This window comes from Vulpes lagopus, chromosome 13 (assembly GCF_018345385.1).
Source record: "Vulpes lagopus strain Blue_001 chromosome 13, ASM1834538v1, whole genome shotgun sequence".
In the NCBI taxonomy this organism is placed as follows: domain Eukaryota; kingdom Metazoa; phylum Chordata; class Mammalia; order Carnivora; family Canidae; genus Vulpes; species Vulpes lagopus.
In genome coordinates, this window is record NC_054836.1 from 38,398,461 (window position 1) to 38,417,028 (window position 18,568).

The window sequence follows — 18,568 nt, forward strand, 5'->3', positions numbered from 1 at the left end:
GTTTATGATGCATCTATATTGTTGAACACAAAGAGAATTAGATAGATCTGTGTTTACAGTCTCTAGATTATACAGAGAAAAAAAGAACCAAGTTGCCTACAACTATATATCCAGTGATTCCACACATAAACAATATAATACATTTATTTCCAGTGGGTACATGAATAATTATGTAATTGTGTAACAAAAGGTATGAAAGTAGACATACCAAAGTGGTAGCTGTGATTCCCTTTAGGAAGGAAACTGGGATTGGTGGGGTAGTGGTCAAACGAAACTAGACCTTGTGTTTGGTTTGTTTTTAGAAAGACTTATTTTTCTTCGAGCAGTTTTAGGTTCACAGCAAAGTTGAGAGAAGGTAGAGAGATTTCCCATGTACCCTTTATCCCCACACATGCTTAGCCTCCCTCATTATTAACATCTCCCACTGGAGTGGTAAATTTACTACAACTGATGAACCTACATCATTTTCACCTGAAGTTCATAGCTTACATTAGCCTTCACTTTTGGTGCTTGTAATGTTTTAATATACATTTTAGGACTCAACTGTCACTTGGGGCTCCTAGTATCTTTTAAATACCTATCTTTTATCTCATCAACCAAAGATAGATTCTAGAAAACTTGCTTTCTCACCCTCTGAGAATGGTCCTAGAGTGTGAAGGTTATTTTTACAAGAATGCTAACCAAGAGAGCCCTATAGTTGAGGATGTGTTTCATAATTAGGTAGATTAAGTGACCAACAGTCTGGCTTTCTTCAGTTACTCCAGTGCTTGCTCCGTGGCTTCATAAACTAAGTTATCATGGAGGCAGGGCAGAAATTATGAATAGATTCAGCAACATGAACTTCTCATCAAACTGACCTGGCCACATCTGAGTTTGCCAGCAGAAGTTACTAAACCTACGTAATCTCCCTGGGTGTACTAGTGAGCCAGTTGGTGGGAGGCTGATTACACTGGACCCCTTCCATCATGAAAGAGATGATTTATCCCCACATGAGTAGATACTTAGAAAGATGGATTTCCCTTTCCTTCTCACTCTACGTCTGCCACTTACGTCACCAGTGGACTTACTGAATACCTTATGCACTGCATGCCATCTGAAAAAATACAACTTTTGACTAAGGAACTCAATTTACCACAAAAGATGTCACTGATTGGATTTAAAGGATACTCTGGTCTTACCATATTTACAGAATGTAGACCAGCCTAATAAAGATTCATTTGTGGCTGAAGCTGTTCTCAAGAGTGTGGCACGTGCTCTGAACCAGTGACCAATAAATGGTTTCTCTTTCCCACAGTTGGAATGGATGGTTTAAAAAATGAAAAAATTTTACTTCCTTCTCAACCACTTGAGTTTTGCTGGTTTTGATGTCAAGGGAGAAATGCTTCATCAGGAAACACACTGGCTCCATTGAATTGGAAGCTGAACTGATGATGTGGTCATTGGGGCTCCTTATGATTGGGGAAAACAGGCAAGAAAGGATTATACCAAGTGGCCTGGGATGATTGATCCTGAATGTCAAGAGTAAGAAGACTGCTGTTATTCAATGATGGGGAAAAGGAGTATTTCTAGACTCTAAAGAATCTTTTAGACACCTCCTAGTATTGTTTCTAGTGGCATAAATAGAATACTGGAGCAGCCTCACAAGGGCAAAACCACTGACTGCTAGATCTCTCAGGAAGAAAACTGGTGTGTGGGGGGGGTGCTCTACCAGGTAATGAACTCCTACCAGCTCAGGTGCTGGTTGAGGGCAAGGGAACTTGGATGTATATATAATTATATTAACATAGATAATTATATAGTATGTTTTAATATAATATATAATTATATATAAAGATTATAACATATAACACATTGATTATATTTCTATGTATTAACTAGTTTAATTCTTTTCATTCATCCTTTCCCTTATTTCCTTATTACTCTATATAGGATATTGGTGATGGTTTACTTCATTAAATGCACAGCTGAGGACTATGAGGACAAGCTTAGGACTGAACTAGAGAGGAGAACATCACCCAGAGATCTTGGACTTGGAACTGGATGCAGGACCTGATGAAACTCTTGAGTTTCCCCTTTTGGGGGAGGTGAGCGCATTTTCATTTGTATGAAAAAGGCTTGCATTTTCTTATATTGGCAGCGATTCTCAAACTTTGCTACATGTTAGAATTACCTTAGGGATTTTCTTGAAATGCAGATTCTGTCTCAGTCAATCTGGGGTGGGGGTCCAAGATTTTGCATTCACCATTTCCTAGATGCTGCTGGTCCACGGAACTCATGTTGAATAGAAAAGTGTATTATTTCTGTTGCTGCTGTTATTTAGCATGGCAGTCGACTGGCACAGATAGCTTACATCTTCATCATACCCTCTCTACATTTTGTTAATTTCTCACACTTCACTTGCCCAGGAAGAATCCAGAAAACCTGCTTTCCAGCCTCCTGAGCAATCAGGGTGTAAATGTGTGCCCTAAGTTTTGTCAGTCATCCATATCTGCACTAGACTTTGTTTTTTTTTTTTTTTTTTAAATCTTTAAGATTTTATTTATTTATTCATGAGACACACACAGAGAGAGAGAGAGAGAGAGAGAGAGAGAGAGAGAGAGAGGCAGAGACACAGGCAGACGGAGAAGCAGGCTCCATGCAGGGAGCCCGACGTGGGACTTGATCCCGGGTCTCCAGGATCATGCCCTGGGTCAAAGACAGGCACTTAACTGCTGCTGAGCCACCCAGGGATTCCCAACCACCCAGGGATTCCCTAGACTTTGATTTGAATGTGAGTAGCCTAAGAACACAGTCTTCTTTCTTTAAGAATAAAATAATATAACCAAGTTGTATCTCAATTTCAGTAGTTTTACTCCAATTTTTTTCTGTTACATTGTACGTCCTTTTGATTTTCAGATTCAGCTCTTAATTTCAAGGGAATACTAATATTAATACTGTGTATAGATACTTATGTATCTCTGAGTACCTTTTCTGTTAGATTAATTTATTACTTGTTTTACTTGTTACATGCTCTTCCTTTGGGACATAAGTTTTCCTTATGATAATTATGCTTGTTCTTAATAGCCATCACTTTTTTTTTTAAGATTTTATTTATTAAATAAAGAGAGAGGGCAGAGACACAGGCAGAGGGAGAAGCAGGCTCCATGCAGGGAACCCGACATGGGACTGATCCCAATCCCAAGGTCTCCAGGATCACACCCTGGGCTGAAGACCGCTGAGCCACCCAGGCTGCCCGATAGCCATCACTTTTTAACTCTTTAATATCCGTAACTTTTTTCTCTGCCTTCTCTGTGATTTATTGTCTTTAGCCCATTATATCAATTTTCAGTGACATCTATTCTGTTTCTTGCTGCTTCTTTTTGTACTAGATCTGTGAGTGCTTTTGTGTAGTTGTTTTCTCATTTTTCCCCTTAGCCCTGTGACCTTCCCTTTTATAATGTTCTATTATTTAATCATCTTATTTTTTTATTGGATTCACATACTTATTTTGTCCTTTTGTAGAGAATCTACTTTTGTTTCCTGGGCTGTGTTTTTTCTCAGACTAGTTTCTTCATGTGTTTTATATATTAAAAAAATATATTTTTATATATAGATATAATTTCATATTATATAGATATAATTTTATTATATATAATATAAAATATATTTATATATATAAAACATATTATATATGTAATATATATAATATATATGTGTGTCATATTTTTTTCTTTTGTCTTCCTGGTTACAAAATCGCCTTACCACATGTTCTGTATTATGTGTGTTTACTTGGACGGCTCTGTCTAAACCCAGTTATTTGCTATGATATAGTGTGAGTGAATTCTTGATTATGTCATCTGAAATAAGTTTGCCTTTCTGTCTGTGCTAAAAGCTTGATGACTGAATATTGTTGTTTTCATCGTTTCTTTAGCTTGATGGCATGGAGGTGGCAGAGAGTAAGTGCTGAGACTGTATCAGATAGAATGCAAGCATTTTGGGTATACTCCCATCTAAGATCCTGTTAAATGTCCTCTGTAAGGCTCTTTCCTTTAAGTTAGGGAAGTAGCCATACTCTTGGGCTTCTGCTCATTCCCTCAAGTCAACACAGTATTCCAGAAGAGTACACGTTCTGTACAACTTTATCTCTCTTGAGATCTCGATGTTTTAAAATAGGGGCTTCTACTCTTGAGTCTTTTTTCTATTCTAATAGGATTGCCTACACAGTCTTTTAACCTCTTCAAATTGGAGAATTATCAGGATTTTGTTGATTTACCTTGTCTCTGTATGCATTTGGAATGTTGGAATGGGGTTAGATGTAGCAGCTCTCAACCAATAATGTGGCTTCCCTCTATACCTCCAGCAGAGAGTCTGGGAGAGTCTGGAAATAGGCATGGCCAGTTTTATTTTGGTTGTCACAATGAATGAGACTGGTATTTATAGGGCAAGGGCCAGAGATGTTAAATATCTTGCAACGTATAGAACAAAGAACTGCCCTGCTCCAAATGCCCTCTTGAGAAGCAGTTAGGAACTGAAATAAACTACACAGAAATTTCTTTCCTTGGCACATTTAAAACGAATGGCTTTAAGGTTGTTTTCCTTTTACTATTTGGGGGCTGCTGGTAATTTCCTATTTATTTCACTTTTAGGTAACAGGAGAGGGATATTCTGTGATTTTGTTTCATAAGCATTGACCTTCAAGCATTACCACCACCATCACCACTTCTATCATTATTTCAAAATATTCTTTAGTTCACAGGACACTATATAATCTATTTAGCAGCTCTTTAACATTTGCCAAACATGTTAGAGGAAGATCTAGTTCCCTTTTATTTTCTTTAAATTTTATTCATTTATTTCAGAGAGAGCACAAGCAGGCAGAGGGGCAGAAGGGCAGAGAGAGAGGGAGAAGCAGACTCTCTGCTGAGCAGGGAACCCAATGCTGGACTGGATTTCAGGACCCTGGGATCATATCTGAAGGCAGACATTTAATCGACTAAACCACCCAGGTGCCCCTCATTTCCTTTTCCTTTTTCTTTTTTAAAAGATTTTATTTATTCATGAGAGACACACAGAGAGAGGCAGAGACACAGGCAGAGAAAGAAGCAGGTTCCATGCAGGGAGTCTGATGTGGGACTTGTACCCGGGACTCCAGGATCACGCCCTGGGCCGAAGGCAGATGCTCAACCACTGAGCCATCCAAGTGTCCCTCATTTCCTTTATCTTAAACAAAGTAAAAACTATGCTACTTTATCAAGCTCAGTAGTATTTATGGGAGTGCCTGGATGGTTAAGCACCTGACTCTTGATTTCAGCTCTGGTCATGATCTCAGGGTCCTGAGATTGTATCCCATGTGGGCTCCAAGTTCAGTGTACAGTTAGCTTGAGATTCTCTCTTCCTCTGCCCCTGCCTTGGTTTTCACACTTGCTTGCATTCTCTCTTTCTGTCTCAATAAATAAATAAAATCTTAAAGTGTTTATGGAAGTGCAAAGAGTTATAAATTATTACTTTGTAACTTCATTCTTCAAAGCAAATGTACACTGGTTTAGGTGATGAAAACTTTGCTTGGAATTTCTGAAACTTGCACCTGTTGTTAAGTAGATACTGTTAAAGTTCCTTCAAAAGAGTTTTACTTAGAGAATGTCATAAAGTGTCAGAAGGAAGAGTGATGTGGGAAGGGGTACGCTGCATTGGAACATGTGTATATAAATGTATGTGATTATATTTCCATTTGTAAGTCACGTTCTTTTATGTTCTTAGACTCAGATGACATATTGTAAGACATCTCACTAGACATTTAACTTAGAAGTAGGTACTTTCATTTTACCAAGTCCTTTGACTGAGGGGTTGGTGAGGCACAGGAGTGATCCTGTTCCCCATGCATACAGTGGTGTATGTGTGGCGCCACAATACCCCACTGCACATGCCCTCCATGGAAAGTGGTAGGGCACGACTGTCAGCAGAAGCTTTTATATGGATCAGATGAGGCCTGACCCCACAGACAGCTGGAGAATAATCTGCTATTCTGTTTAAAAGGCTCTTTTTGGGGAGAAAAGAAAAATACTGTGACAGACGTTATTTCCTAATAGGAAATAAGTAAAACCCTATCCTGTAGCTGTTTGTCAAGGGATATGCTTTGTATCAGAAAGTAGGACTTTGCCTTAAATAAATTTTTAAGAGATAAATATGCCAAAACAGTAATATTTAACATAAAAGGCTGTGAAGAGAACAGAACACAGGAACCTGCATTTCTGAGGTGTGGATGATGGGTGTTCTAATTGGAACAACTACTTCATCTCCCAGTGGCCTTAGGCTGCATTCAATGAGGCACAAAACACAAACTTCCCATTTCAACCTGGGTTTCCCTTAAGAAACTCATCTTTGGCTCTCTTTTTTGCACTCTGGAGTTCCATGAATACAATTCTGATCCTTTTAGAATGTTGTGCATTTTTTTTAATACCTAAATTTTGAAGATAATAGACGTAAGCTCTGTAAGGAGTCATACCTCTAGTATCTAGAACAATGCTTGCTGTACTCAAATTATTGAACAAATGAATATTTTTATTTTTAAGTAACATTTTGTTTTTTTGTTTTTTTTTTTAAGTAACATTTTGAATATTATTATTGAGTAAACAATGACAGATTTGGACAGATGTTGGAATGGACAGATGAAAAGAACTTGCTTGAGCTTTGGAATCCAAGAAATGTGGACTCCAATTCCCATTCCACAACTTCAAAGTTGTCTGATCCAGGGAAAGGTACTGAATCTTCCAGATGTCTCTCTGTATTGTAAAACCAATAGTCTCTTCACAAAAGTATTATAAATCTATTTATGTTATATTATAAAGTAAGTTCCATGAGAGTGGGGACTTTAAAAAAATCTTTTGGATGAAGCCATGATCTTGAGGCCCTTGCTATCTATAGTGTGTCAATATTTGCATCTTTCCAATTGGACTGACAGGCCTTTTCATTTGTCTGCTTCTTATTTCTTCATTGAGGCTTCAGGAAGGTTGTTGCCTGCCATCTGTCATTATTTTGGCTGTTGCTCTTTTTTTTTTTTTTTTTTTTAAGATTTTATTTATTTATTCATGAGAATACACAGAGAGGAGAGAGAGAAGCAGAGACACAGGCAGAGGCAGAAGCAGGCTCCATGCAGGGAGCCTGATGTGGGACTCGATTCTGGGTCTCCAGGATCACACCCCGGGCTGAAGGCGGCGCTAAACCACTGAGCCACTGGGGGCTGCCCAGCTCTTTCTATGTGCAGCTTGTCTTTCCTAATTTATTTTTTTTAAAATTGCTTTAGAACAAAAAACTAGTTAGCTAGATTGTTAGTATACTAGGTAAGCAGGATTGTTAGATAAAGCAGGAACAGTAGGCTCTGTATGAAGGTTTGATAGATTGTGCTTGAGTAAATTTCATAGTTTTTAAAAAATCTCATATTTTTAGTGAACAATTAATGTGACAATCTGCTGCTCAGATTTTTTTTTGCTTTCTCCTCAGTTTTAATGTGTTTTGAATAAAGTTGCTGAGTGACTTTTAAGAGTTACAAATGATTATTGAAATATTTTAATATTTGAAAATGGTGCCCAGCAGATTCTAATGACTACAGATTGATGAACAAATTAGAAATCAAAAGTTCCAAAAACCAACCACATCTGTACAAATTAGGCCAGCTATTTGCGCAAGCAAAACATTTTTAATTTAATGTCTCTCAGGAATAGTCCCATTTAGTTTTAGATAAAATGTGATTAGCAAGGGAATTAATCAAAATTTCTGATTGCAATACTTAAACATCTCTAAGGATACCAAAGACATCCATAAATGCAGATTTTTAAAAAATTATTTCACAATCAGAAGTTATGTAATTAGTTTTTCCATCTGCATTTTGTCATAAACGGTAAAAGTAGTAAGTGTGGAGGTAGATTTAATTTAACAAAGGACTTACCATAGAAAGAATGAAAAATAAAGACCTCTCTGTAAAGGGCAGAAAGTTACTTACCTCGGCCAGGTTTCTCCACCAAATCCATAATGCTGATGTCCTTTGCCCATGAAACGATATTTTGGCCTGTGTTCCTCTGGGAGTGAAATGGGTATTATCCCACCATATTCCCTTTCAGCACCCCACGGAAGTCTACATTGTTGAAGTGATTCCCTTAATTCCTGATACCTGTGAAGAAAGAGACTTTTGAAATCATTTCAACATGGAATGCTGTGGTCAGAGTATTTTTGTATCCAAAATTCATATATTGAAGTCCTAATGCTCAATGTGGTGATACAAGAAAGTGGGGCCTTTACTCAGTGCCTAGGTCAAGAGAGTGGAGTGTTCATGAATGGGACTAATGCTCTTATAAAAGAAACCCCAGAGGGTCTCTGGGTGGTTCCGTGGTTGAGGGTCTGCTTTTGGCTCAGGGCATGATCCTGGGGTCTGGGGGTTGAGCCCCACATCAGGCTCCCTGCAGAGAGCCTGCTTCTTCCTCTGCCTATATCTCTGCCTCTTTCTGTGTCTTTTGTGAATAAATAAATTAAAAAAAAAAAAAAGAGAGAGACCCCAGAGAGCTCGCTAGTCCCTCCTGCCATGTGAGGACACAGCAAGAAGGTGCCAGCTTTGAACCAGGAAGAAGGCTTTCATCAGAATAGGACCATGCTGGCATCAAGATCTTGGACTTCAAGCCTCCAGAACTGTGAGAAATAATGTTGTTTATAAGAAGCCACCCACTCTGTGGTATTTTGTTATAGCACCCCAAACAGATTAAGACAAACAACTAAAATTCCTACAGCTTCAGTATTATTTTTAGATTGCATTTTTATTTTTTTTTATTTTTTTTATTTTTATTTTTTTTTTTAATTTTTATTTATTTATGATAGTCACAGAGAGAGAGAGAGGCAGAGACACAGGCGGAGGGAGAAGCAGGCTCCATGCACCGGGAGCCCGACGTGGGATTCGATCCCGGGTCTCCAGGATCGTGCCCTGGGCCAAAGGCAGGCGCCAAACCGCTGCACCACCCAGGGATCCCCTAGATTGCATTTTTAAAGCAGAATTCTCAGTGCCGAGTAGATTATGAAAGACACTGGTTATTTAGGCATCATCAGATTGCTGAAGGAACAAGGTTAAATTCTTGAGGGCTTAGAGATACCCTTTTTTTTTTTTTTTACAGTTGGAGTCCATGTGCTTATTTCTTTTAAACATCTTTATTGAGATATAATTTACATGCCATACCATTCTTCTACTTAAAGTGTATAATTAAATGGTTTTTAGTATATTCACAAATATGTACAACTACCATCATAATTTTAGAACATTTTCATCACCTCAAGAAGAAACCTTATACTGTTTGCCTTCATTTCCCCTCTTGCCCTTCCCCCAAAGCCCAAAGCCACCATTAATCTACTTTCTTTTTTCATATAAGCCTTCCCAGTACATTTGGAGTAGTAGCTCTTTATGGTTTTGATTTGCATTTTCCTAATGACTAATGCTGTTGAGCTTCTTTTTGCTTATTGGCCATTTGTACATATTTTTTGGACAAATGTCTATTATTCAGATCCTTTGCCATTTTTAAATTGGGTTCTCTTTTTATTACTGAGTTGTAATGCTTCTAGATACAAGTCCCTTCTTAGATATATGATTTGCAAATATTTGCAAATATTTTCTCCTACTTTATATGTTGTCTTTTCATTTTCTTGATAGTGTCCTTCGAAGCACAAAAGTTTTTAATTTTGATGAAGTTCAGTTTATCTATTTTTTATTTTGTTTCTTATGCTTTTACGGTCAAGAATATAGTGCTGAATCCAAGATCATGAAGATTTACCCATATGTTTTCTTTTAATAGTTTTTATAGTTTTAGCTCTTACACATTTAAGTCTCTGATCCATGTTGATTTGTTGTTAATTTCTATTCATGGTGTGAGATAAGGATACAATTCGTTCTTTTAATCAGCTGTTCCAGCACTATTTGTTGAAAAGAATATTCTTTCTCCATTGAGTGGTCTTGGCTAGAGATTTTTTTTAAAATTTAAATTCAATTTAATTAACATGTAGTGTATTATTATTTTCAGAGGTAGAATTTAGTGATTCATCAGTTGCATATAACACCCCGTGCTCATTCCATCAAGTGCACCCTCCAGCAACCCTCTGTTTCCTATCTTTAAGAGTCTCCTATGATTGTCTTCCTCTGTTTTCATCTTATTTTTCCTTCCCTTTCCCTATATTCATGTTTTGTTTCCTAAATTCCACATAGGAGTGAAATCATATATTTGTCTTTCTCTGACTTACTTTGCTTAGCATAATATCCTCTAGTTCCATCCATATGGTTGCAAATGGAAAGAGTTGATTATTTTCGATGGTTGAATATATATATATATATATATATATATATATATATATATATATATATCACATTTTCAATATCCATTCATCTGTTGATGGACATAGAGATTGTCTTTTGATTTTTTTAAAATGGAGAGTCCTGTAAAGGAGCAGAAGCACTTGCTCTTAAGCTTTATCTAGAGATCCTGTAATGGTTATCAAAGTGTGGACCATGGACCAGCAGCATCAGCATCTCTCTCTCTCTCTCTCTCTCTCTTTTTTTTTTTTTTTTTGAAGATTTTATTTATTTACTCACGAGAGACACACAGAGAGAGAGAGAGGCAGAGACACAGGCAGAGGGAGAAGCAGACTCCATGCTGGGAGCCCGACGTGGGACTCGATCCCGGGTCCCCAGGATCATGCCCCAGGCCAAAGGCAGTGCTAAACCGCTGAGCCACCCGGGCTGCCCCCTCTCTCTCTCTTTTAAAGATTTATTTATTTGAGAGAAAGAGAACACACCAGGGAGTGAGGGGGTTGAAGAAGAGGGAGAGATAGAATCCTCCAGCAGACACCCTGCTGAGTATGGAGCCTGATGCTGGGCTAGATCCCAGCACCCTGAGATTGTGACCTGAGTAGAAACCAAGAGTCAGACCCTTAACCAACTAGCCACCCAGGTGCCCCAACGTTGACATCTCTTAAAAGCTTACCAAAGGGGCACCTGGGTGGCTCAGTGGTTGAGTGTCTGCCTTTGGCTGAGGCTGTGATCCCAGGGTCCTGGGACCAAGTTCCGCATCAGGCTCCCAATGGGAAGCCTGCTTCTCCCTCTGCCTATGTCTCTGCTTCTCTCTCTGTGTCTCTCATAAATAAATAAATAAAATCTTAAAAAAAAAAAGCTTACTAGAAATATAAATTCTCAGGCTCTCCCTCATAGCTAGGAATCAGAATGTTTGGGGGTGGGCCCCAGTAATCTGTTTTAATAAGCCCTCTAGATGATTGTTATGCATGCTAAAGTTTTATAAAAGCATTGCTCCATTCCACAGTTACCTTTCCTAGGAATCAGGTCTCATCCCTTACAACTGTACCATTCAGTGGACTGGAGATGTGGAAATTTCATAAATTGGCTGGTAGGCCTTAGTTTGATCTTGAAAACTGGTAATTCAGATGACTTTCTCTGGTCTTTCTTAAGGGGGTGGAAGGCAGGGAGTCTAACCGGTTCACTGTTGTAAACATGCTTTGTAGGAAGTAGTGATTGGAGTCTGTTGAATGAGTGAAGCCAAAGAGATGGTTTGTTTCCTGGACTGTAGCCTGTCACACAGGAATGAAAGCTTCTTCCTTAGAAGGAGGTCTCACAAAACACTTAAGAATATGTGGAAATCTGCTTCCTAATTAGCAAGGAAAAAAAATGACTCCCAGTTTCCAGTAATGACAGTCTATATTATTTGGACTATCTTTCCACCGAAAACAACCAAAAGTGCTGAAAAGGGAGCTTCTGGGTTGGTAAATACATGGATATGTGGAGGAGAGTAGTACACTTAGAGAGCATGGAAGCACCATGTGCCTTTCAACATACCTTGCCCTATGCATCTTTTCCACCTAGCTGTTTCTGTGTTACATCCTTTTATAATAAACTGGTAATCTATCACCAAGAGATGAACAATATAATACTGTACAGAACAAAGAAAAATTGATTCATCACAGTTTCCATAGCACAGCAGAAAGGGCAAGTCACCATAGACAAGGACTCTGTCATACTCACTACAGAATCCTCAGGATATAGCATAGTGTCTTGCAAATATATAATGCCTAACAAATATTTATTGACTAGGTTATTTTCCTTGAGAGCAGACAATGAGATAAAAATCTTAAAAAGGGGATTAATTACTTTGGATTAACTTTTCTTGGAGAAGTGTAATTCTATTTCTGTTTGACCTTATTGATTTACCTGGAGAAGACAGACCAAAAGCATGCAAAAAGGAAAAAAAGAGAAACATCTTTTAAAAAGCAACTCGTTGTTAATAAGACTGGAAAGAGTTACCAGAGCTCCATAAGAGGAATATAGGACTCCAGAGAGGTAAACAAGAAAAAGGAACCACTTTTGCCATTAGGGCAGTGTCAACTCTTGCAAATTTCATTTCTGTTGTAAGAGGTCGCTGGGTGAAGGGTACAGAAATCAGCCAGGTGAGAAATCTAAAGGAGACTATCTCCACAATTAGCTCCAGAAGGTTACTCTTCCATATTAAAGATAAGTTAGAAGTAGACCACCTCTCTTGTCTTTTGCCCAGATTTGTGTCAGCCATGACTTGACCTTGGTTTTAAGTGGTCCAAGATAGGTAGTATACCACGAGGCACGTTGTAGAACCAACAGGATTCCTTTCTAGAGGAAGGACTCTTGGGGGAAATCACTGTCTAAGATGAGTTCTAAAGAATGAGTAGGACATCTAGGTGGGGGAATAACATGTCAAAGGCATAGAGGTTAGAAAGGTTATGGAATTGAAAAAATTCCTGACAGTGTTGGCTCCAGAACCCTTCTTTAGAAAGGATCTGTTTTGTTTTATAAAATATTTTGTTAGACCACTTGGTATAGAGATTGAGAGTCTGCAAGTATGGGTGTTGGTAAGACAGCGAGCAACCTAAGACTGACTAAGCTGCCTTGCAGTGGGAAGGATTTAGTTTTTTGCTCTTGTGAGAGGAAAATTAAAGAAAAGTACAGTAAAGGGAGATGAAGAAGGGACAAGCCAGCAAGATATTAGGAGGCTGGGTACTGCACTGAGTGAAAAGCTAGTGAGGAACCCTGGTGACAGCTGGGCTCAAGAAATTTTGAGAATACACAAGTGATGGCTAAGAAGGGGCCTTAAGTTATGTGTTATACGGTGTCATGTGATTCTTCCTTTTGACCCCTAACTGATCAGGGAAGTTTACCAGGCTCACAAATGCTGTGTGGATAAGGTCTTTGGAGGAAACTGGAGGATGACTGTGTTTCACAGCTGGGTCAAAGTGTCATTGAACAGAAGCAGCATAAGTGAAACCAAAGGAAACCAAAACAAGGTTATTAATGCCTACCCCCACCCCTATCCTAGGAATGTGGAAAGTTTTGAGGAAGGCTTTAGACTTCCAGAAGGTACAGAATAAAGATTTGAGTGGAACTTATCTAGATCTTAAGGGCTAAGAAAATGGGGTTGAATTTTGGACTAAATCCATAGAGATGATACAGAATTCAGGAATTTGCAGCATAGCAGAGAAGAGCTCTGTCTGGTAAGGGGTGAAGCAAGAGAGGAGAACAAGAACAATAGCTGAGAACCTTAAGAGCCCTTTGGATTATAACATCTGTGCAGTGGGGAGCCAATTAGAAACATGGGAGAGTAGTGCAGAGAGAGGGGTGGTATGGACTGTGGAACATCTTAGTACCAACAGAGCACTTGGTTTAATGTAATCCTCCTGTAAATATCTGCTGAATGGAATAAAGAACTAACACTGTCTTATAAACGGAATGCTTTATCATAGGAAGTCACTAATTAGGAGTTGGCAAACTATGGCTCATAGGCCAAATCCAACCTGTTGCCTGTCTTTGTAAGAAAAATTCTATTGGAATATAACCACAGTCATTCATTATGTATTATCTATTGTCTATGGCTGCTTTTTGCTGTGCAATAGTAGAGTTGAGTAGTTTGACAGAGACCAGCCTAACATACAGTTGACTCTTGAATGAGTGGGAGTTAGGGGTGCTAACCCCTCATGCAGGTGAAAATCAGCATACAACTCTGGACTCACCCAAAACTTAACTATTAATTGCCTACTGTTGACCAGAAGCCTTACAGATAACGTAAATAGTTGATTATACTATTTTGTAATAGTGTACACACATGTGAACACAGATATTTTGTATGTTATGTGTATCATATACTGTATTCTTACAATAAAGTGAGCTAAAGAAAATGCATTTATATTACTGTACTGTATTTGTAAACACAAATCTACATGTAAGTGAATCCATGCAGTTCAAACCTGTGTTGTTCAGTGGTCAACTGCATTTACTATCTGGCCCTTTATAGAAGTTTACCAAGCTCTGCACTTGCTAGTCAAGGACAATCTGGGTGACCATTGATTTAGGGTGCTGTAGAAGGATGGCAGTATTCAGCTCTTAGACCTCTGAGGTCTTCACCAGCTTTATGGCGATGATCAGTAGACATGGTATGAAGGGCACGACAAGTGAAAAATACTTAAACACATTTGATTTATGACAAGCTAAGCTTTAATATCTACGTTTTAAAAAGTTATATTTAAATTAGATGAGTCAATTTCTCAACATCTGACCTCCATATATTACATTGTCCTAGGAAGATGAGCCAGTAGATAATGTTAATCAATCATTTGGGTTGGCATCCATCTAAAGCTAGTAAGTTGCAGGAAACCATTTAAAATAAAAGGCAAAAGCATAAAGAAGTCCTATTTCTCCTTTATTTTAGTGTCTCCTGTACCTCCCCCCTTAGCTTTAATACTAATAGCATCTTATAAAGGGAATGAATTGAAATAAATATTGAAGTTTTAGAATTAAATGACTTGAAAGGTTAAATAATGCAGGTCTCCATAACAAAGGAAATAACAAATTGTTAGTACTGCAATTTCTAGCCATACAAAATTATTGTTACTTGTTTTTGTGATAGTTTTCCTATAGATGAACAAGCATCTTGCTCTGGAGTCACTATGGAACATTACATTCTACTTGGGGGGCTGAATTTAGCCAGTAATTATTGGAAGGCATGATTAAAGAAAAGCTCTGAACAAATATATTCTCATTTTTAGTTGGCAGAGGACTTGTAATAAAAAGAAATTCAAGAATCTGAAAGCAATGGAATGAATCCAGAAACCAAATGGGAATGTTTGATGAAATCTTAAGCAATTCTTAGGGTACTTCCTTAATTGATGTTTGTTTGCTTAATAAGCTAGAGAACTTGCTAGAGGTAAGGAGATGTCAACTGAATGGAAAACAGAGATAGACATCTGTCATGATTTTGAATAGCCGTGCCAGCCATTCTTAAAATTTCAATGGAAGAAATACAAAAGAATACCACTTATTAATATTTTTAAAGAAGATCAAGTCAGAGTATATATAATAGTGACTACTATAATTGCTCCAAAATACACCAGTGAAGAAAGAAACTACAGTAAAAAGAATAACTGCCCTTTGGCCAATGGGTGAAAGCCAGAACTATAATCCTGGTTTTGTTACTGTTTTCAATGCTTTCTGCTGGTCCAGTGGTTCTCAAAGTAAGCTGAAAACCTGAAAGTCCAGATTTCCTGGACCCACCTCAGATCTTATGAGCCAGAATATCTCCAGATAGAGGCTAGGAATCTCTATTTTTAGAAAGCTGCTCATGTGGTTCTGATGTGTCCTGTCTGCACACCTGTGCTGGGTAACAGTGGAGCTAGACTGCCTATTCTGAAAAGAAAGAGGTATGCTGATGTGAGGAAGTTATTTTGCATTGCAGTTAAAATGGCCTTCAGAATACCTATGATATTTTAAAAAGGCATCTCCATAAGTACGGCCAAGTTTAAGAAAAGTACATTGTTCTGTTACCAAAATGGAAAATTTGTTTTCTTTATGGATGTCCATGACTTCTAAATTATTTAGAGCTAATATACACTAGGATTCACATTCATCCTTACCACTATGAAGAGCAACCCCTAAAGGCCAGGAGCTTTTTGTCTTGTTTTGCTTCTTAAAATACCTTGAGGCTTGAATTGGGAGCTACAGACTGACCTTGCTCTGAAGGTGAGCCTCAGTACACACAGAGTAGGGGTACCAGTGTTACCCTGATGACCACCTTTCAGAGCAGTTCAGAAGAAAAAGAGAACTTCTATTTTTGTAAGCTGCCCAGCTGCTTTTTAAAAGGGAGTTAAAAGGAGGGGTTGTGAGAGTGCATGATCATCCTGGCTTTCCCTTTTGGGGACTAGGATAGGAAAAAATTCACATGTAATAAAAGGGAAAGCAAGTTTTAGTTATTAGGAATCAGGAACATGGCTGAACCTGCCTTTTGCTTGAAGTAGTACCTTATTGTAATTTATAGGTAACTGAACATGTGTTTAATTTTATAATTAGTTAATAAAATAATAAAATATTTTCTCAAAGATGCTTCTCTTAAATTTCATGCCATTTAAAAGGGTTTAGAGCCAATTATTGACCAACCAACCATAGGACTATTTAGGTAGGAGAGATAAAAATTTCAGTGAAAAGCCTTACATAGTGCTTTTGAGAGGATAGTGAATCTAATCAGAGAGAACGGCCTTAAATTCCTACTCAGATCCCTTTCGGCCAAATATAAAATCTTACAATGCTTTTGAACCAGGGACAGTTGCCTATCCCCAGATCAGGCATGGTCTGCTAAGAGTTCCCTTTGACTCAGGTAGGAATTTAAGTACTCAAGTAGTCTACTTTAAGTAGTCAGTTTTGGGAATCAGGTAACAGAAGAGCATGTGCAGCATGGGCTGACTCAGAAATGTCCTCTTTCCCACAAATATGCAAATATTCCTTTCATTAAGGGAAAATATCAGTTTACAAAAAATATGTTAAATATGATCTTTATATTTTCAAAAATGGGGAAGACACATGTCGAGATGTTAACGGTGGTTATTCTGGATAAAGGAAGTACAGAGGTTTTCTTCCTTGTCGTTTAATTTCATGCTTTTTCTTCTGTTACAAAAATGGAAAATTTTTTTTCTTTATGGATGTCCATGACTTCTAAATTATTTATGGGGAACATGTATTAATTTTATAATTATGGGAAAACAATTTTCTTCTTTTTTCATATAAAGAGTATGTTTACAAACCGGATTAGATCCATGGAAGTCTGATCAAGGTATTTGTGAAAGCCTACATTTAAGAAAGTGTGAAGTCTGCAGAGAACCACTGTTTAGTCTGAAAAGAGAACTCTTACAAAGCCAAAGGATCTTCAAACTCTTGTTGAAGGGCTGCTGTCATGGAGGTGATAGATTATTCTTATTCTGCATGACTTTGGAGAGAAGAACTATAATGAGCAGGTAGAAATTAGGAAGAGGAAAAAATGTTCTCAGTAGAAAGAAAACTACCTAACAATCAGTAGCATTCAAAATTGGGATGGATTGCCTGTGTGGTAGTGACACCCCCATTTTGGAAGTGTAAACTGAGTCTGGGTGGCTTCCTTAGTGATTTCTTAAAGAAGGAACTCTTTTTTTTTTAATTTTTTTTTTTAATTTTTTTATTTATTTATGATAGTCACAGAGAGAGAGAGAGAGGCAGAGACATAGGCAGAGGGAGAAGCAGGCTCCATGCACCGGGAGCCTGACGTGGGATTCGATCCCGGGTCTCCAGGATTGCACCCTGGGCCAAAGGCAGGCGCCAAACCACTGCGCCACCCAGGGATCCCCTAAAGAAGGAACTCTTAAACAAGAGGTTTGGCCATGTGAAATGATTAACAAAACAACCACATGGGCTATTTTTTCACTGTCCAAGTGTTTTGAGATAAATTTTTTGCTTCAAAATTATTCATGGAAGCTAGCACTAAGATCTTGGAAAATTACTTGCTTGTATCTGTTACTTCATATGTAAAATGGGGATAATAATAGTATTATCTCACAGGGTTGTTGTGAGGATTAAAAGAATTGCTACATTCAAAGCATTTGGTTCAGGGCCCACTCACAGTAATCACTCAGTATCTGTTAGGTGCAGTTTTAATAATAATTTGTAATTAATGTGTTACAGGAAATTTGGTAAAGCAAAAATTTAGATAGCAACTATGAACAACAGATTCCAGGAGTGTTAGGGGACGATAGAGAACCACTCTGCTACTCTTTATAAAATAAAAAGTTTGACTGAAACAGATGAATTTTCAAATGATGGAAGTGATCATTTTGGAGTTCTGGAATGTAGTGGATGAAACTGATGTCTGCCTTGTAAAGATACACACCCACTTACTTTTGATCAAGTTCCTAACATATGTGGACAGTTTACAGGTAAGTTAATTGTCATGTTATGCCATCCCTCTGATGTGATAAACGGAAGAGCCCCGTTTTTCCCACATATAAAAATAAAGGAATACATTAAAGCCCCTTTTAATGATTTATGTTCTCTAGTGTTTGTTTTACCTGTCCTCTGAGGCAGTTGGGCGAGCAGCTGTTTGTAGCGGGGTGTGCAATTGATTAGAGTAGAAGGTGTTGGACAGTAGGTCAGCCCCTTCAAGCTCTCTGCAACAATAGGGCCTGCCGTGAATGACCTCCATGGTTCTTTATATTAAGAAGGCACAGGCTGGAAGAGAAA

General features: G+C 38.1%; 1 protein-coding gene across 1 annotated transcript in view; it reads right to left on the reverse strand.

The window, feature by feature from the left end:
• C13H7orf31 (chromosome 13 C7orf31 homolog) overlaps window positions 1-18,530 on the reverse strand; it is a 35,174-nt gene extending 16,644 nt beyond the window's left edge. The window contains exons 1-2 of the mRNA XM_041728033.1: window positions 18,397-18,530; window positions 7,976-8,143 (exon numbers count right to left, since the gene is read on the reverse strand). Coding sequence (XP_041583967.1) covers window positions 7,976-8,143; window positions 18,397-18,530 — 302 coding nt within the window. The remainder of the gene's footprint in view (window positions 1-7,975; window positions 8,144-18,396) is intronic.
• Between the last annotated feature and the right edge of the window lie 38 nt (window positions 18,531-18,568).